The sequence below is a fragment of the Octopus bimaculoides genome, chromosome 4 (genome assembly GCF_001194135.2).
Source record: "Octopus bimaculoides isolate UCB-OBI-ISO-001 chromosome 4, ASM119413v2, whole genome shotgun sequence".
Taxonomy (NCBI): Eukaryota; Metazoa; Mollusca; class Cephalopoda; order Octopoda; family Octopodidae; genus Octopus; species Octopus bimaculoides.
The window spans coordinates 39969530-39990859 of NC_068984.1; the positions used below are offsets into that span (position 1 = coordinate 39969530).

The 21330-nt window shown below is 34.7% G+C and overlaps 1 protein-coding gene across 4 annotated transcripts in view; it reads right to left on the reverse strand.

The window, feature by feature from the left end:
* Nucleotides 1–830: 830 nt before the first annotated feature.
* LOC106880468 (probable 39S ribosomal protein L45, mitochondrial) overlaps nucleotides 831–21330 on the reverse strand; it is a 50719-nt gene continuing 30219 nt past the window's right edge. For all 4 annotated transcript variants that reach the window (XM_014930401.2, XM_014930403.2, XM_014930400.2 and 1 more), the window contains exons 5-8: nucleotides 19370–19521; nucleotides 16453–16507; nucleotides 4883–5032; nucleotides 831–1165 (exon numbers count right to left, since the gene is read on the reverse strand). In XM_014930401.2, the coding sequence (XP_014785887.1) occupies nucleotides 896–1165; nucleotides 4883–5032; nucleotides 16453–16507; nucleotides 19370–19521 (627 nt within the window). In that variant the 3' untranslated portion in view covers nucleotides 831–895. The remainder of the gene's footprint in view (nucleotides 1166–4882; nucleotides 5033–16452; nucleotides 16508–19369; nucleotides 19522–21330) is intronic.

The following is a 21330-nucleotide window of genomic DNA, read 5'->3' on the forward strand; positions in this document are numbered from 1 at the left end:
ACATTTCTTTTTGTAAAGATGAAATGATGAGAGTCATCACAATTTATATATAACACTTTTTCAAGTAAATTACAAGATTGTTTTTTTTTCTGCATCATCATCATCATCATCGTTTAACGTCCGCTTTCCATGCTAGCATGGGTTGGACGATTTGACTGAGGACTGGTGAAACCGGATGGCAACACCAGGCTCCAGTCTGATTTGGCAGAGTTTCTACAGCTGGATGCCCTTCCTAACGCCAACCACTCAGAGAGTGTAGTGGGTGCTTTTACGTGTCACCCGCACGAAAACGGCCACGCTCGAAATGGTGTCTTTTATGTGCCACCCGCACAAGCCAGTCCAGGGGCACTGGCAACGATCTCGCTCGCAAGAAATAACCAAATAAATTATACTGAATATTATATTTCAAACCAATAGGAATGATATCACACAGCTTACTTGAGAGAGAAATAGATAGAAAAAGAAATTGAAAAAGTATTACAATTTACTTATCATCATCATTGTTTACGGTCCGCTTTCCATGCTAGCATGGGTTGGACGATTTGACTGAGGACTGGTGAAACCAGATGGCTACACCAGGCTCCAGTCTGATTTGGCAGAGTTTCTACAGCTGGATGCCCTTCCTAACGCCAACCACTCCGAGAGTGTAGTGGGTGCTTTTTACATGCCACCGGCACGAAGGCCAGTCAGGCGGTACTGGCAACAGCCACGCTCAAAATGATGTATTTTATGTGTCACCCACACAAGAGCCAGTCCAGGGGCACTGGCAACGATCTCACTCGAAAATCCTTACACATGTCAGCAATTAAAAATAACATAAAACACAGATGTAATAAATTAAATTCTATTTATTAAACCATAAAAAAAAGTTGTCAATAATTGAAAGTCTATCAGATTAGGTAGTTGCATGTTGACGCTGATTTTCTTTAGTATCATCTTCATTGTTTTCTACATCCTCTTCAATGGGATCAAATTTAGGCAATTGATATGTTCGAAGGATAGGGTCTCTAGGTGGCATCCATTCCGGATTTATCTTCCCGTGAATTCTCCACTGGCCATATATGTTTGATATATGATTTTCAAATACAACATATTCCAAAACATCTTTTATGAGATTTTCACTACCATACATTAGACGACCAAATCGGTCATAAATCGCCAGGCACTGAAACGAAAACAAATTTTAAAACTGAAGCCAAGATAATTGCAGCAAAAAAAAAAAAAGATTTATTGTAGATACTGGATATGTGCATGATAAGACTTATTTTAAGAAGTAGAGCTGAAAAACTTCCATATTACTTACAACTGTAATACATGAACACGCATACACACACGCACACACACACACACACACGCACACACACACACACACACACACACACACAGAGTTTATAGGTCTTCTGTCTGTCTGAAGATTAATATTCCAGTGTTTTAATCAACTAAGCTATCTATTCACTGAATTATAGTATAAAGTGGTACAGTATTCTTAACCCTTTAGCATTCAGATTCCTCAATCACATGTAATGCTTATTTATTAACATCATGCATTATCATAATTTGATAATTTATTTTCAGAATGACATTGTAGTGTAGGTGTTAGAGGCTGGATCTGGCTGGTTTGAACATAAAACATGTAGAATATTTGGGCTGGATATGGCTAGTTTAAATGCTAAAGGGTTAATGTAATCCTTAGGGAGAATCAGCAGGACACAGTGAGTGCATGTGTGTGTGGGTAAACCATTTGAATTAGAGGTACAATCCATCTAATCGGTTTTTAAAGTTTCTTTCTACTATATTTCAATCACAGTACTAGGATGACCTGAGGTTATTGCAGTGAAAATTTCATAATGGTGAAAAGAATTTCTTAAATACTCAATCATGCCTTTGCTCACACATATCCATATTGTATATATTAGGTCATCCTATAAATAATGTGCTTTTTTTCAAGTGCATGAACTAAAACTTGGAGGGGGATGGGATAAACTACCTGCATCAACTTACTATAAAAAGCAAGTAGTAATTTTACCTTGTACTAATTCTTAGTGCAAGTTTTGAAGAGTGCAGTTCGATTTTAACAGCTATTTTTTTAAAGCTATAATAGAAGTGACAAAGGAGAATATTTAGTATATTTTGCTTTATGAGTTCAATAAAGGCAACAACGCAACAGAAAGTGCGAGGAATATTAATGCAGTATATGGGGATCGGACAAGCATAAGCCAGTGTCAATGGTGGTTCCAGAAATTCTGAGCCTCGTCCTGGAAGGTCTGTAGAACTTGACGACGATGTCCTGCAAACTCTGGTGGAAAAAAATCCCATTGTAACTGTTGAGGAACAAGCAGAGAAGCTTGGATTTGGTCATTCAACTATTCATCAACACTTGCATGCCATTGAAAAAGTCAGCAAATTGGGTCAATGGGTTCCTCACAAACTTTCCGAGTCTAATCGCAGGCAGAAAGTGAATGTGTGTTATTCTTTGCTATCATGTCTCACGAATGAACCTTTTTTTTAGACTGAATAGTGACTGTAATGAGTAATGGGTTCTCTATAAAAATGTCAAGTGCCGAAGACAGTGGGTAGGGAAAAGAGAAACATTGGCACCCCAGGCTGAAGAAAGTCTTCACCCATGCAAGGTGTTATTATCTGTTTGGTGGGATATGAAAGGTATTAATGTTTGAAAATGAGATATAGTTTATCATTGAAAGGCTTGTAAAACCTTCTAAAAAATTTTTTTGAGAAAATGTTTTTAATTTAATATTGTCCCTTCTCAGTAACTTTCTTCACATGATTTATTTGGACCTGTATAATTTGCAAAACTAATTCATTAATTATAAAACAATCAGATCAACCACAGCAGATAGAGCCAATAGGATTAATGCTTCAGTGCTGGTAAATGATAGTAGTCTGTATCTCTGGTAGAGATACTTAACTCTCAGACACCAAAACCATCTCACTATAAATAGAAACCATATGAAGGTACAAGTCATTGCTGTCAGCAGTGTGGATATTGCCAAATTGATGAATGTCGTACCCAATTATGTTCTTTAACTAGCTTCACTTGATAGCTAACAGCTTTCCCCAAGTCACTCAATAAAAAAACACTTATCATCATCTTTTGTGGTGGTCGAATGAACTCTAAAACATATTGGCATCAAGAATTGTTAAGTACTAATTACCACAGAAAAAAAAGTGACGCATGAGAGGGAAGAAACTGCAAAGAGCTGAAGTTATATGCAGACAGCAACTGAGTAATTTCCCTGGTTTATTTTTTAATATGGTAGTATACATGCTTACACATATTCATTATGGTAAATCTACTTAATGTTTATCTTCACTACTTTGACAAGTAGAGTGAGGGTTCTGCTTAACTGAGGAGGTCTAATAAACTTGAAATATGCTGGAAGTTTTCTCCTGTACTTGATGAAATGATTAAAATAACATTACTCTTTATGCTAATGTCTTTTGTTTACCATATAATTATTAAGTAGCATTCTGATGCTCAGTACATGTTAACAATTGATTATATAATTAAGTTAGTAGAGACGGTCATAACAAAACAAGTCTTTGAAAGAGAGAGAGACAGACAGAGGCTTAGTCTTTTGCTAATGAACTGTTTCTTTATGTCTGATGATATGTATATGGGAATGATCTAGTGTGTGTGTGTGTGTGTGTGTGTGTGTGTGTGTGTGAGAGAGAGAGAGAAATGGGAATAGTACCAGGACACCTACATAACCTGTTAGATGGTGAAATATGCAAAATCTCTGAGAAGGATTTTGTGTTCCTTCCAGTTTAATTGTGCAACACTAAATCTACTCTGAATAGTTATGTGAAGTTTTCCATCTAGTTTATAATTATATCCAGAACTATGAGGGTCAAATAATGGGTTATGGCTTTGAAAACCATGTAAAAAGAAGTAAATACATGTTTCATGTTATCAAGTCATTATTTTTTCAATTAATTCTTTACTCAATTATAATTTCTATAGAAAGAAATTCTCACTAATTGCAATGTCATCTTATGCTTATGCTACATTATCTTCTCTTAAAAGTTTAATTGTAAAATTTATTAACGATACCCAAACATCTCAGAAAATATCTATGGATGTAAGAATGAAGAATATATCTATAATATGCCATATAGTTCTGGAATAGCTAACAATTTACTAAAAACTGAAAACATGGGTATCTAACCCTTTAACATTCAGATTACTCTGTTAGATGGAACGCTTATTTATTCATGCATTATCTCATAGCTTTGAGATTCTGATAATGTGATTGTTTATTTTTAGAAGGGCATTACAGGGTAGGTAGGAGAGACTGGTGCTGGCTGGTGTGAACATAACACAGGTAGACTATCTGAACCAGATGTAGCCAGTTTAAATGCTTAAGAGTTAAGGTAAACCACAATTACCAGTGTTAAAATCTAGGATATCAATGTTGGAAATTAACAATCAACTCGAGTAATTGTGCAAATTTTTCTTGTGTAATATTCTTAACTTGTAGATTCCAATCACTCTCTCTCTTTCTCTCTCTCTCTCACACACACATTGAATTTTGAATTATAAGCAGCTCTATTAATGTAAACATTATTGATGTCACATACTGTCTGTGATTGTTTATGTACTTATTAGCTGCAGAGGGAAAAGTCCCTTCAAGATACAAAGTGTGTGTGTATATAATTTTAATAAAATGCATTATTACATTAATCTTATGTTTAAGTACATCTTGTGGCATTTAAAGTAAAAATAGGGATAGTCATTTTGAAAGTAACAAATACAATACATTTAACTAAAAAATCTTAAACATAGGCATCTATAAGTACCAAACCAATACTTTAAAATAAATAATGTATAAGACAAATACCATTAAAAATTCAGAATACTGACCTGTTGGGTGTGTAAGCGGATTGTAATCTGAGCATAAAGGTTTTCTTTACTTAATAATTCTGTGACACGAACATGAACTACACGAGGAGGTTCAAGGGAACCAACAAATTTCCAGCGACAAGTTTTCAGATCAAGTCCATGTGTTAATTCCTGAATAGAGAACGTAAGTAACCATGTAAATAAAATAAATTATCACTCTATAGAGTCAATAACAATACAAGTATCAATTGAAACCCAGAGCTGTGGGTGGCTCTATATGCACAGAAATAGATGCAATCTCTTCCCACCATCTTTCTTGGTCACTAGCCCATCTCATGTTTGCCATCATCTTCCTCCCTATTCATTCCTTGATGCTGCTCAGCTATCCCCATTTTAGACTTCTTTTATCTCTTTTACTTAGAGTTTGTGAATATTCACTAGAGGAGTCTACAAGTCACACTGAAAGCAACTTGTTTAGGAGAGTAATAACTCTAATTAAGAATTAATGCAGAGTAGAGATGATACTTTTGTTCTTCAGCAGACTTCTTTAGTGCTAGTGGCATGAAAAAAATGCACTCAGTCCATGTCATAAAATTGCTGGTAATAAGAAGAGTATCCATTTGTAAAAAAAAGAACCCATAAAACACACACAAAACAATAAAGCTAGCCTGTTTCCTTTGTTAATACGTATGCCAGATAATGAAGGATTGTGTAGATAACAAACTGCTATGAAACCCAATCAACCCATGTTGGTATGGAAAAATGGTTGTAAGATGACAACGACAATGATGATGATGATGATGATGAAAGAAAAATACAATCATCAATTTCTGTGGTGTTTTCAATAGGGATTTCAGATCACAGATATATTTTAAAATGCTTAATCTATAGCAAAACAGTGAAGGCACATGGCATAGAGGTTAGGGTGTTTGGTTTATGAACATAATATTGTGGGTTAAATTCCTTGACAGGACAACATGTTGTGTCCTTGAGCAAGGCACTTCATTTCACATTCCTCCAGTCTCTTCAACTGAAAATAAGTACCAACCAAGTGCTGGTGCAGCTCTCTCACCCTCCAGCTGCCATGTTGAATGTAGTACTGGGTCAAAAGATGGGAAAGTCAAGAGGGTGTCTATGCCTGCTCATGACTACATAAGTACTCAAAACAATTAATTAATCCACACTCATTTGTGAGTGATAGCTGGCTCTTTATGTGCAGAGTAACTTGAAAAATTCAGTTTCATATGAAAAAGCAATTTTTATTGCCTATAGTGAATATTCAGCTCACTTGATGGACTTAATAATTTCTATTAGCTAGGCGATCTAGTTAATACCTCCAAGACCATTGGTGATATGCCATGCTTGAGAAGAGCCATCAAGCCAAATGAAATCATACTTGTTGCTGATGCCTGTGTCATGTAACTGGCATCTGTGCCGGTGATACATAAAAAGCACTCTTTACACTCTTGGAATGGTTGGCATTAGGAAGGGCATCCAGCTATAGAAACCATGCCATATCAGACAGGAACTTGGTGCAGCTCTCCAGCATACCAGTTTCAGTCAAACCGTTTAACCCATGTCAGCATGGAAAGCAAGCGCTAAATGATGATGTGGCTGTAGTGAAAGGATAGGGAAACAGTTTAACAAGCTGCTGCCAACAAAAGATTTTTTTTCTTTTTGAGCAAAGGTAGTCTATAAGAAGAATATTGTTAATAGGTATCATGGAATGCAAAGTGCATGTAAGTGGAAGCATGGTTATGTGGTTAAGAATTTCTACGTTTGATCTCACTGCTCAGCCTATTAGACAAGCCATTTCTACCATAGCCTTGGGTTGACCCACATCTAATTAGTGGAATTTGGTAGCCAGAAATTTTACATAATCCTGTTGTATATATCAGTGGCATAGATTTAGTGTACCACCTGGGGCATACAAATAGATAATTTTTCAATAGGGTATTTACTGTCTGATAAACTGGTAGGTACTTGTAGGGTCTATAAAAACTTTTTTTTACGAGTACTTCTAAAGATAAGTCCTTTACTGGTAATCAAACAACCAGGTATGGATTCATTTCATTTTTGGTTTGGCTTTGGCAAAAACTTTAATGATTTATTTTCACATCATATCAGGACATTTTTAATACTTTTTCTGTTTTTGGTTTTATTTTATTTTTAATTAAATAATTTATATCTACAAAACATCATGAAATTATTTTGAAGGTGTAACTATTGCTTATTCTCAAAGACTTCAATAATTTTTCACTATATAATTTACTTATGCAGCATCTTAGCTTTATCTAATTTGGCTTTTAAATAATTTAATAAAACACACACAAACATTAAAGTGACATAAAAATTCATGCCTGCTGAAATCATTATTTTAAAAAATATAATTTTATTATCATATTGCATTTCAAATTTAATCTCAGTGTAGCACTTTGGGCAAGTGCCTTCTACTATAGTCCCAAGCTGACCAAACCCTTGTGAGTGGATTTGATAGATGGAAACTGAAAGAAGCCTGCTGTGTATATCTATTATCTTTTATCTTTTCCTTGTTTCAGTCATTGGACTGCATCCTTGCTGGGGCACTATCTTGGAGTGTTTAGTTGACCAAATCAATCCCAGTACTTATTTTTAAAGCACTTATTTTATCAATCTCCATTGCTGAACCACTAAGTTACAGGGCTGTAAACAAACCAACACTGGTTGCCAAGTGGTTGTGGGTGACAAATACATATAAAAAGACACACACACACATAGATATACACATATATACATATATGTGACAAGTTTTTCTCACTTTATGTTTACCAAATCTCCTCACAAGTATTTGATTGACCCAGGGTAATAATGGAAGACTGAACCCAGGACCATGTTGTTGGTAAGTAAACTTCTTACCACATAGCCATACCTGCACTTCAAAAAGTCAAAGGCTGCCCACGGGACTCAAACCCACATCTCCTGTAAAGATGTTTTAGCCTTGGACCAAAGCCATCTGTGTGTGTGTGTGTGTGTGTGTGTGCGCGCATGAACACGCACACATACATGCATGCGTGCACTTGGGTGTCTTGACATCACATGATGGTTGTAAAATGAGTATCACCATCATACAAGTTTATTTCCAGTCTTCATGTCTGGCCATGGGAAATATTACCTTGCTTGGAAACAAAGGAAGGTTGGTGACAAGAAGGGCATTCTGCTGTAGAAAATCTACCTCAATAAAATCTGACCAATCCAAGCATGGAAAAGTGGATATTAAAAAATCATGATGATGAAATAGAGATTGTTAGAAAATCTAGGATAAATTTTTTAGACATCAAATTCAAATCCCAAACTCACAAGCTGGATACAAATTTATAGTTATATCTCATACTATTTTTGGAGCATACAAGCTGATACTGATGATTATTATAAATTGATTTATTGTAGTTCAATAATGATTTTGTGCTGTATCCAAGAGCTTATAATCAGCATCTTTTGTGGTTTGTTTTCTTTGCCACTATTATGTAGTAAAATTTTATGGATAAACTTTTTGTAAAAAATTTATAGTAATGGAATAATAGAGTAATTATGTCAGACCAAAAATAGAAAATACCGATGATAAAAAAAAGACTAATAGATGGAGATGTATGTTTTTGTTGAAGACATAGTAGGCTTTACTATAGTGCTTAAAATTTTGTGAAAGATTTTCCAACAATAAAAAGTAACTAAGAATAACATTTTATGAATAAAAACTCTTCTTTTGCTGAAAAATAACCAGTTAGTGGCAAATGCAGAAGAGTGATCTTTGAACAGGAGAAGAAATAAAAAAAAAGTTGAGATAATTTTGGGAAATTTTTTACGACTCAAAATTGATTACTTTTGCTAGTTTTATCGTATCAAAGACAATTGTATGTTATGGGAAACACTTTCATAACAAAGAAATGTTCTTAAATATTGCTGACTATTTATTTTCCAACTTTAATGACAAAAATGATATGATAATTAGTATCAAAGAAATGCCTTTCTTGGTAAGATCAATCAAAGAGCAACAGATATGATATAAAATATTACTGAACAATAAATTAAAAACATGAATTCTGTTCTAGTATATGTAATTATATGTGATGTAAATAACATTTAACAGAATGCATTTTTAATGTAGAAATACTAATTCTTAAAAATTTCTCAAAAAGAAGTGAATGAATTGATACTATTTAAAGGCCAGACAAAAGGCAAAGATATCTGCCAAGTGTTTTAAATTGGTTGAAAGAGAAAAAAGAAACAATAGATAGAGCACCAATTATGAAAAGGATAATAAAAACATTTGTGACTTCACTGATGAATTTACTTAATCAAAAGTTGCTTTCCTTTCACTGTATTATTTTACCAAGAAGTACTCTGCACTTAAAATTTCTTCAATCTTGCTGACAAAATTGTAAACAAGATAATGGCAAGAAGTCTAAATCACTGACAATTCTGTGCATTATTAGGGGAGGTTGATAGCAGTTATTCAGATTTATTGCTACATAATAACATCTGAAGGTTTTCTTAAGGTGATGATGCTTGCGAAAAAATTTACAGCTTGCACAGAATACATAAAACAATCCCTGTAAACCACTTAATGGTAATGCTAAATGCTTTCCTGAACTGAAAATGTCTGGTTAGCAGGAAAATTTGCATTTTATGGTAGATCAAAATTTGTCATTTGAATTTGTTTTGCAAAAACCTCCAGGGAAAAGAAAATACATCTCGTTAGTTGCTAGAAGTTTTAGCCTTTGAGTGCAAATTAACAGTTTTGAGAGACACTGAAAATGGTGAACTGACACATTTTTTTTTGGTCACTTTATTGGCCATTTTTCCATGCTTGCATGGGTTGGATGGAATTTATGGAGGCAAATTTTCTACGGACAGATACATTCCTACAGAATATTGTTGGAAATGAATAACAGTGACAGTCATTTATAACCATCAAATGATGTCAAGACAAGGAGACATAAATACACACACACACACACAGTTATACATACAAACTTATTAGCAGTTCAAATATGCTTCAGGCATATTCAAACTTGTAAGAAAGTCATATGTGTAATTTGCCATGGACAAAATTTCTTGCTTTAGACATAGATGTAAACACACAGACTCATCTATATATGTATGTAAAAGTGCAAATATGTACACACACACACATTTATATACTCCACTTCCTCTAACACCCATCACTTCTCTATCCACAGCACTACTTGGCTGCTGTAATTGCTTGAGAGCAGAACTAGCAAAAGCTACATCTCTCACCATTTATTATTTCTTGTCCCAGTTACCCCTACCCCCACCCCTTCAATCTTGCATTCTCATCATCATTCCTTCCCACACTATTTTCACAGATTGACTTGTTTCTCTGCTGTCAGTTATCTATCCTTCTCCTCTGTCGTACTTCATCTTAGCACCTTCTCATATCTGTCATCATGCCCCACTCACTTTAGCCATCCTTATGTACTCTTACATGTCCCTCCCCATCACTCCTACACCTTGCACATCACCTCCCTACCATCTGTTCTATCTTCCACCCTAAGTTACCTCTGTTTCTCTCACCTTAACCCCTCTTTATATTGGTATTTTCCCATCAACTGCACCTCCACCTTTGTTCATCACTTGCTACATTCATGTCTACCACCATTTCCAACCATCTCCCCTCACATTCTTATGAAACTACTCCCCTCCCTCCACTGCCAATCCACTGCATGTATTCTCTCTTATGCTCACCTTGTACTTGAGGGTGAGCATAAGTCTCTTTTCTTCTTTTCAGCTACTCTTACCTAACCTTATAAAATGCAGGTTAGTCATATATCTTCTTTAGAGCAAGATACCTGCACCAGTCCTTCTACCATAACATTAACATTTCAGCACCTGGCATAAAGCCACTGCTCCACTCTTAACTACTTCCCCCATTTAGTCAAGGGGGCTTCCTTTTCCCTTTTCTTGCTCTTACCCTGGTTCCCAAAGTACTTGGTGACCTCAGTAGTGCTGTAGTATGAGGAAATCACCCAGTACACACTGGAAAATGGTTGGTGTTAAAAAGGGCATCCAATCATAGAAACCATGCCAAAGTTGATATTGGAACTCAATGCAACTCTGTGAATTATCAGAGCCAGTCAAACAATACAACCCATGCCAGCATGGAAAAACAGATGTTAAATGATGATGATGATATAATGCAAATGGTTTCTCTCAAGCATCACTCAGGATGAGGAAGGGTGTGGACAGTAGAAAGCTATAATGCATACACCTACGACACTTCATTAAGGACCTAAGCATCTGCAATTCAAATACATACAAGACTTAAACACTGAGAGACATTAACATCAAAAACACATTGAGATACACAAGCAAACACACACACATATACAGGCATATAGGTTTGAATTTGTAGAAATGCAAGCAAGTGAATTTTGTTTACTTTCAACATAAACCTACATAAATTCTTCTAATTATTTCATGTAATTGCATGATTAATGAATAACATTTGTTTTCATAGATCCCTCCCTTTGAATATATTTATATATATATTGGGTCATCCCATAAATAATGCATTTTTTTTCAATTTCATGAACTAAAAGTTGGATGGGTACAGGATAAACTATCTGCATCAACTTGCTATAAAAGCAAGTAGTAATTTTACCTTGTACTTATTCTTAGTGCAAATTTCGAAGAGTGCAGTTCGATTTTAACAGTTATATTTTCAAAGCTATAATAGAAGTGACAAAGGAGCATATTCAGCATATTTTGCTTTATGAGTTCAATAAAGATAACAATGCAATGGAAAGTGCGAGGAATATTAATGCAGTATATGGGGATCGGACAATAAGTGTAAGTCAGTGTCAACAGTGGTTCCAGAAAATCCAAGCCGGAAACTATAGCCTAGAAGACAAGCCTCATCCTGGAAGATCTGTAGAGCTTGACGAGGATGTCCTGCAAACTCTGGAAGAACAAAATCCCATCGTAACTGTTGAGGAACTAGCAGAAAAGCTTGGATTTGGTCATTCAATCATTAATTGACACCTGTGTGCCATTGGAAAAGTCAGCAAATTGGGTCAATGGGTTCCTCACAAACTTTCCAAGTCCAATCGAATGCAGAGAATGAATTTGTGCTCTTCTTTGCTGTCACATCTCACGAACGACCTTCTTTTTGGACCAAATAGTGACTGGTGACAATGTGTTCTCTATAAAAATGTCAAGTGCTAAAGACAGTGAGTAGGGAAAGGAGAAACACCAGCACCCCAAGCTAAAGAAGGTCTTCACCCACATAAGGTGTTGTTATCTGTTTGGTGGGATATGAAAAGATGAAAGGTTTAGTCCACTTTGAATTTTTAGACCCAAACCAAATTATAAAGGAGATCTACTGCATGCAGCTTGTGCAGCTTAACTTAGCGCTAGAAGAAAAACAACCATCTTTGGTTTCAAGACAAGAGGTGTTCTTTCATTAGGATAATATTCAGCCACATACAGCAAGGATGACGTTGCAAAGGCTGGAACAGTTTGAACAAGAAACGATACTCCACCCACTATATTTGTTGGACATTGCTCCATCTGATTATCATTTATTCCGTAGTCTTCAAAATCATTTGGACAGAAAAAATATGAATTCTGTTTACAACTATCATCTGATGTTAAGACAAAGACACACAAATACATTATACAGCTGTTCTCTAGAAAGACTGACTCTCAAGTTTGGAGATAGTTAAAAGATTTTTAACTTTGGTCCAAAAATCCAAAGAAAGCATGAATTTCATCATCTTTTGTTTCTTTGGTATCTCTGATAGGGTTTGACAACATTACCCTTACTCCTCCTATCTGAGATCAATTGTTACACAAGTGCAGGGCCTCCAGAATTCTCTAATGAATCATTGTGTATTTTACCAGATAATAATGCTGAGATACATCTATTGGGCTTGATGCTTGAAATCTTCAGCAAGAGCTTAACTTGAGCCAAAACAGAAGCAGATTGAATGGTTCGCAACATTTAACAGTGTGAAGAAAAAAAACTCTAAGAATCTTTGTAGGTTGTTTGATATGCAGAAACTTCTGGCTTTAGTATATCCTACTCAGTAACATTTTCAAGCAATCCAAGTATAATGTATGTCTTTGTCAAGTGGTGCAAATTTGGCCACTAACTCTATTTGAAGATAATGAAATTGAAAAGTTTTACTGTACAAGGCTACAGAAAGAAGCATTCTTGTTGATTGACATGTACAATATATTCCCTTCCAATGACACTGCCAAAACTTGTCAAGCTTATCTTTAACAGGGATACTTTGCATTCTTTGTTTGTTTGCATTTCTTCTTGGTCCATGTACAACAGGATAAAATCTGATGGTATGGTAACATTTCCACAAAAGGATCATACTGGAATATCTTGAAAAAGTTGTAAGCATGGTATCCTTTGAATTATGTGCAGCTATGCAGCAGTTGCGTGAGTGAAGTAATCCTATTATCCAATTTTCCAGTGGACAGCATATTGAATGCTGTGATATCTTCATGAATGGTAAAGTCAAAGAAAAGCATCAGAAAACCTTATAGTTGCTGGTGCATTCTCCTTCCTGGAATTGAGTAATATCTTCATTGCAGTTTTGCTGCATCAGAGCAAACAATACAGCATTAGATCTCTTGGTGATGTATATTTGATGGATTTTATTGAACTACTGAATGCAAAACTGATTTGTGCATTAGGGGTAGGTAACAAACAACTTTCTTTTGTCAATTTCATGCTACCTGTCCAAGATTTTAAAGCCTACATCCCTTGGTACCCTTTTTCTGTAAACAAGATAGCTTTGCTTGAGTCTCCTCAACAAATGGTCATGGAACCATGTGGATTTTATCAATACTGAAGAACTCTTTCTCCTTGCAAAGCTCTGGCAGCAGATATGATGGAATCAATTTGATCAGAGTGAATCTTATTTGTAAACAAGATCAAAATATGTGCATGTGGCAAATCCCCTTTTTTCATTGTATTACTGAAGGAAATATCATTTGTAGCTAATTTTTGTAAAAGACTACAATTTGTCTTCCCACTTAATTTAAAATCAGCCAGTATGAAATTATATGTATCTGCTTAATCAACACCAGCTCTTCATTAATCAAGAATTTAGCTGCTACTGATTTTTGAAGGAAGGGGAGAAAGATAAAGTAGAGAGATAAGATAAAGTGTGTGTGACAAAGAGAGAAGATGGGTGGCAGGAGGAAGGTAAAAATGATTTGATAATAGGGATGTAGTAAGAATCAGAAGATAAAAAACAAAAGAAAAACAAATAGTGATAGAAAAAGTAAGACAGAAAGAGAAAGACTGAAAGTAGTAAAGCTTTCAATGAAGAGGCAGGAAGAGTAAAACAAAGGTTCAGTACTGGGGTGGCAGCAAGGAGTTGGTAATAGTTACATATAAAAGAAAGAGCGAAAGGGGAAAATGGATATAGCAACACAAACTTTCTCAGATATATAATAAAAGGATAATATTCATAAACACTAAATATATATATTTAGGTTCGAAATTTCCCCAAGACACCTGATGAAGGCTGGAGGGTATATCAGCTGAAACATTGTATTAACAATGAACAAGATGAGGACAAATATCCGTCAAATGTAAATAACATGTGTGTATATATATATATTATAATGGAGAAAGCTACTTATTAATTAGGTATGCAACAGTTACTAAAAGAAAGCAATTATTAAAGGCTTGACAGTTTGGAAATTTTTTTTTATAAATTCATGTTCCAAGAAATTTCCTGTAATTTCAATTTCTGAAGTTTACTGAATTTAAGTATACTACAAGTTTTTCCCACATTTAAATATTCGTTGCATTCACTGCAGAGTAGATTTTAATGTTTAATAAACAATATTATTCATTTGCAACAGTCTCTCACTCTCTCTTGCCTCTATTTTCATTAATGATAATTCAATTCAATTCAATGTTTTCAGTTCAAGTTTTAATTCGCTATTTGCAAAACCCACAGTTTATTCTATACATGTAATGCAAAAAAAGAATTTATTGAATGAATGAATGCTATTAGACAAAATAGCTGTATAACTTTGAGGTTTATGATATTTTCAAGAATATCAATTTCCAGAGTTTATTAAATGAATATTTTTGATAAAATGACAATTTTTTAATATACTGGTATATAATTTTAAAAAATAAATAAATTAAGGAGTGACTTTGTATGGCTGTTTGGAACACTATAAGCCTTACAATAATAACTATGTGATCGCTGCTATTTCTAGCATGCTAAATGTATTTAAGTTACCTTGAAGTTTGTTTAAATCAGAGATTATTACAACTACAATAAATTACTGAAAGAAATATTTACTAAGCAAGTGAGATTTTTTTATAAATTGAAGTTTTCAGGAAAATTTACTCTCTGAACTTCCTTTTATTATTGAATTTAAGTATTCAGTACAACATAGTTTTTAATTAGCTTTTATAGGTTTTTATAAATTCCTCTGTTAATATATATCAATAAAAAGGCAGTTTCAAAGAGCCTGTTATTATTTAATATCACAAATCTAAATATTTGTTGCCAAGCTTTACGTTCACTGCAGAGTAGGTTTTAACATTTGATAGACAGTATTATGTTCTGGTGAAATTTTCTGTTTCATTTGCAACACAGTCTCTCACTCTCTTTCCCCTGCCTCTAATTGTTTTCATTAATAATAATTTGCTTAACATATATTCATTGCAATTTTTTCATTTCAAGTTTTATTTCATTATTTCAGATGAGGAAATGAGGTATTTTGTTGACTTAAATTTGCTGTGTAAATGTCCTCAGTTTATTGTTTATATAGACTGGAAAAAAATTATATTGGACAACTTATTAAAACTTACCGAAGTTTCTAACTCATGTGACTTATTCCTTTCTGTAAACAAGATAGCTTTGCTTGAGTTTCCTCAACAAATAATCTAAGAACTATCAAGTGAGTTTGTTGCTATGGCTATTTGATACATTATAGGTATTAAAATATCTCTATTTGATTGCTACTACTTTTTTGCACACTAAACATAGTTGGACTATCTTGATGTTCGTTTAAAAAAGAGAGATTATGACTGTGATAAAATAACAAAAGCAATATTTACAAAGCAAGTGAGCACTATTATACAAAGAATTGCTGGCAATTTTTCTGCTCTTAAAAGGATTTTATCCTTTATATATACTGTTCAGTATTTATGTGCTGAAAAAAATTTTTCAACATGTTCTATCATAAAAATTATTAGAATTGGGAATCAAATGTGAAAATATCAAGTGGATAGCAGAAAACTGCCTGAAAACGCGGAGAAGATCAAACAGGGACAACTGACAAAGGGGTATACTCTTTATGTTGCATGTCTCGTTTTTCTGTTTGTTTTTTTCCTTGTTCGAAAAAAGTTCGTTTTCTATGTTTTCGTTTTTGTTTTCATTTCTCATTGTGTTTAATGTTTTTTTTGATGTCCTGTACCTATATATGCATATATTTATATATTATTTATATTATATATATATATATATATATATATATATATATATATATATATATATATATATATATATAGGTAATTAACTTGTTTATAAACGTGCTATACTTACAGGATATGCTCTTTCTGTGACAAGCTCATGTAAACGGTTTTTATTTTTCTTGATGCTTTAATTAAAACAAAGAAAATAAAACAAAATATTAGTAACTAATATATATATATATATGTTTAAGTGAATATATTGATTTCTTTTCAATAGTGGCAGACATATTAGGCTGAACAATGCTTGGTTTATGGAGGAGTTCTCATTTTGTATTATAGTACTGGCTATTTTATTTTCCAAAGTTTCTAATATTGCTTTCTCTGACTTTCAGGGAACCGTTGTCACATATTATCAAATAATTTCAAAGTACACATATACTAAACTTGAATAAAATGTTCAATAGTTTGTTTTTTTATTTGCTTTCAATAAATATGTTCATTCAAGCATTATAATATAATATTTTCCAAAAGTCTTCAAAGAAAATTAGCAACAAGAGACCATACTTTTTAAATGAAAATCTAAATGGCTCATTAAAACACATGTGGCTATTTTTTTTAGAAAAAAGCTACATCTTTTCTATATTTTTAAGAAATTCATGTAAAATACATTTTCAATGGTTTGGTTTTCATTTGTTCTCATGTACCATGTATGTATACACATACACATACATACATACATACATACATACAGAGTGGAGCAGAGAGGATGGACGTTTTTGAAATGGCTATTGCTCAGCCCTAGTGGGAGGGACATATTTCTGACAGGTACCATTTGGTCTGTGGTGTCTTAGCATTTATTATTATTTTTCAGATGAAACCATAGCACTGTGGATGATAGAGCATTGTGTGTTTGCCTATGACAGTTACATGAAGAATAATGAGTCTGTCACAGCAGTTCAGAGTGAGTTTCGGTGCCATTTCAACATTCACTGAAATCAAGCTATTCCCACCTGTAACACAATCTTACATTAGGTGAATGCACTTCGTACACAAGGTACACTAATGAATAGGAGACCAGTGGGGCACTGTGAATGGTATGGACGCTGGAAAATGTGGAATGCGTCAGACAAGCTTTGATACAGAGTCCAAATTGCTCTGCTTGGAAGCATTCCACTGAACCTGGGATCAGTAATCGATCAGCAAGGAATATTTTGCACAAAGACCTGTATTTCCACCCTTACAAATTGGTCATTGAGCAACAGTTGAAACCATGGGATTATGCGCAGTGGCTTAACTTCGCATGTCAGATGAGAGCAATTTTTGAGGCAAATGACAGCCTCATTTTGTTAATGAGTGATGAAGCTCATTTTCATTTCAACAGCATGGTGAATCAACAGAACTGCTGAGAGAACTGCACAAAAGACTACTGCACAGCCTAAAGTGACGGTCTGGTGTGCTGTTGGAAAAGCTGCCGTCATTGGTCCTTACTTTTTTGAAGACAATAATAGAAATGCTGTTACTGAGAACTCTGAGTGTTACATTGAGATAATAAACAACTTAATGAAAATGAATGCCTATTCGACATGTGTGGCTTCAGCAGGATGGAGCAATGGTCCACACAGCCAGAGCATCAATGGATGTTCTTCACCTTCTCTTCGGTGACCACCTCATTTCCGGGTTTGCTGACATTCCTTGGCCCCTTCAGTCCCCCAATTTGTCCATGTGTGACTATTTCTTGTGGGGAAACCTCAAGACACATGTGTATGCACATAATCCCCATACACTGGATGATTTGAAGGAAGCTATTCGTGTGGAAGCTGTTAGTGCTGGAGAGTGTGGAGGCCAACTTCCAAAAACGCCTTCAGGAATGCAGCAATGAAAATGGACACCATATGATGGATGTTGTTTTCCACACTTGCTTTTGACAAATGCTAATTCAATACAAATACATTGATGGCAATAAAATTTGTTTGCAGCTAAAATTAATGATTTTGTGAATTTTTCAAAAATGTCCATACTCTCCTCAATACAATCTTATTATTTTAATCTTTCTTCGGATCTTAGATTGAAACTGATAAATTCGAACAATTGGGTAAAATTGAATTTTCAGTTGAGAATAAGGCCTAATTTTTACATGGAGAGGATGGACGTTTTTCAAAAACATCCACCCTGTATAATCCAAGTTAAGATTAATCTTATAAGCCTTTATTTCATATGTATTTACATTATCTTCTCCAAGAATGGTGCTTATAAATAATAAGAAATGTACCACCTGAAAAATAAAACTCACTACAACATTCAAGATTTTATGTTCACTCAGAAGATCAAGCTGAAGCTAAAACTGAAATACCCACTGACTGCCATTTTTGTAAGAGTTTGGCTGTGAACATATAAGAAATTTCCAGGAAGAAAGTTTGAACAAAGTCTTTGCTATAAAATATGGAGAGGATTCAGTGAGTGCATTTACATAAGTGAGGATGGTATAGTGAGGGCATCTTTAAACTTATATGAATGTATGTGTACATGTACATGCATAAACACACTAAAACCCCTCAGACTTGCAAGAATAGTTCAAACAAAAGATATATTTGTGCTCTTAAGAAAGGATTATAAGCTAATCACAGGTAAAGTGGTTTTTGTTATTGAAAATGTCTAGTCTTTATACTATAGATTTAGTTATAAAATGGATATGAGTTAACTTGAAAAATTAACACAAATTTCTTCACTTAGTTACTTACAGGGAATGTGCTGTACAAATGTGCACTCCTACCACTCCTAAGAAAAAACATTGTAATTGGATAGTATGCGAAAGAATTCTTTTCCAAAGAGGATATGTTGAGTTTATGAGAGCAATATTGTGAGTCAATGGTGGTGCTTTGAACTATCTAGAGCACTGTTTACAGAATTCTGGTTCAGAACTTGCAGGTTTTGAGGATTTTAGTAAAGTATAATACTTTCTGAGCATTAAGAAAGAATTAGAAAGAAACTAAAGAAAATAAAAAAAACAACAACAAAAATCCAGGTTTGAATAAACAAGTTTCACTTACTCTTGTAATAGTGTCTGAGCTTCAATAACAATATCTTGTGCCTGTTGAGAAAAATCTTTAACATCAAATTCTTCTAAATATTTCTTGATTTTCCGTAAATCTAAAAACGATTTTCCTTTTTTCTCAAGTCCACTAAACCTTTGCTTTGCACCCTGAAATGAAAAATTCTACATGTAGTAATGGTTTAAATCAAAAACAAATTGAACACTATTAACCCTTTCGTTTACCATATTTCTGTTAAAACAAACTGCCTTTGTTTTAATTAATTTAGAAAATGAAAAATGGCAGACATTGAAACAATGATGATTAAAGCAAAAGTCATTTCTCTAGAATCAAGAAGATTTGTTAATAACAATCAGAGATCACTAATCGATACAATCTTATTATTTTAATCTTTCTTCGGATCTTAGACTGAAACTGATAAATTCGAACAATTGGGTAAAAATTATATTTTCAGTTGAGAATAAATACAGCTGTACCTGGTAACCGTGGAGGCGCAATGGCCCAGTGGTTAGGGCAGCGGACTCATGGTCATAGGATCGCGGTTTTGATTCCCAGACCGGGTGTTGTGAGTGTTTATTGAGCGAAAACACCTAAAGCTCCACGAGGCTCCGGCAGGGGATGGTGGCGAACCCTGCTGTACTCTTTCACCACAACTTTCTCTCACTCTTACTTCCTATTTCTGTTGTGCCAGTTATTCAAAGGGTCAGCCTTGTCACACTGAATCTCTCCGAGAACTATGTTAAGGGTACACGTGTCTGTGGAGTGCTCAGCCACTTGCATGTTAATTTCACGAGCAGGCTGTTCCGTTGATCGGATCAACTGGAACCCTCGACGTTGTAAGCGATGGAGTGTCAACAACTTGGTAATCAGAATTTTTGAAACAATTACATTTGACCTAATTTTTACACTGATGAGTGGAAAGTTATCACCATCAGAAATTTGCATGTCTTTCTACACAAAAATGTATATAAAATCAGAAACATCATTCGTAATTCTAGTCTTGTTATGTTATAGGAGTGGAGTTTATATACATGATTCTATAGGCGCAGGCACAACTGTATGGTTAAGAAGTTTGCTTTCCAACCACATCATTCCAGTTACAGTTCCACTGCATGATACCTTCATAGTTCCAGACCAACCAAAGCCTTGTGTGTAGATTTGGTAAAGGGAAACTGAAGAAGCCTGTCGTATTTATTTATGTCTGTGAGAATGTATGTATGAATGTGTGTGTGTGTGACTTGGTGTTGCCTTGTCTTGACATTACATGATACATGTAAACAAGTGTCCCCATCATATAGCAGTGTCCTTCATTTCCAATCTTCTGTAAAATAACATGTCCGGCCATTGAGAAAAATTACCTTACTGGGAAAAAGGTGAGGGTTGGCAATAGGAAGGCCATCTAGCCATAGAAAATCTGCTTCAATAAATTCTATCCAATGCATGACAGCATGGAAAAGTGGACATTAAAATAACAATGATGATGTTTCTATTTAGTAATTTCTTAATGAAATTACTAAATAGGAGATATATATTATGTATCATCATCATCATTGCTAGCATGGGTTGGATGATTTGACTGAGGACTGGTGAACCAGATGGCTACACCAGGCTCCAATCTGATTTGGCAGAGTTTCTACAGCTGGATGCCCTTCCTAACGCCAACCACTCCGAGAATGTAGTGGGTGCTTTTACGTGTCACAAGCCAGTCAGGCGGTACTGGCAACGGCCACGCTCAAAATGGTGTATTTTACGTGCCACCTGCACAGGAGCCAGTCCAGTGGCACTGGCAATGACCTTGCTTGAATGTCTTTTCACATGGCACCGGCACAAGTGCCAGGAAGGCAACGCTGGTAATGATCACGCTCAAATGGTGCTATTTACGTGCCACTGGCATGGAAGCCAGACAGCTGCTCTGGCAACGATCAGGCTCGGACGGTGTCTTAGTGCTCCACTGGTAC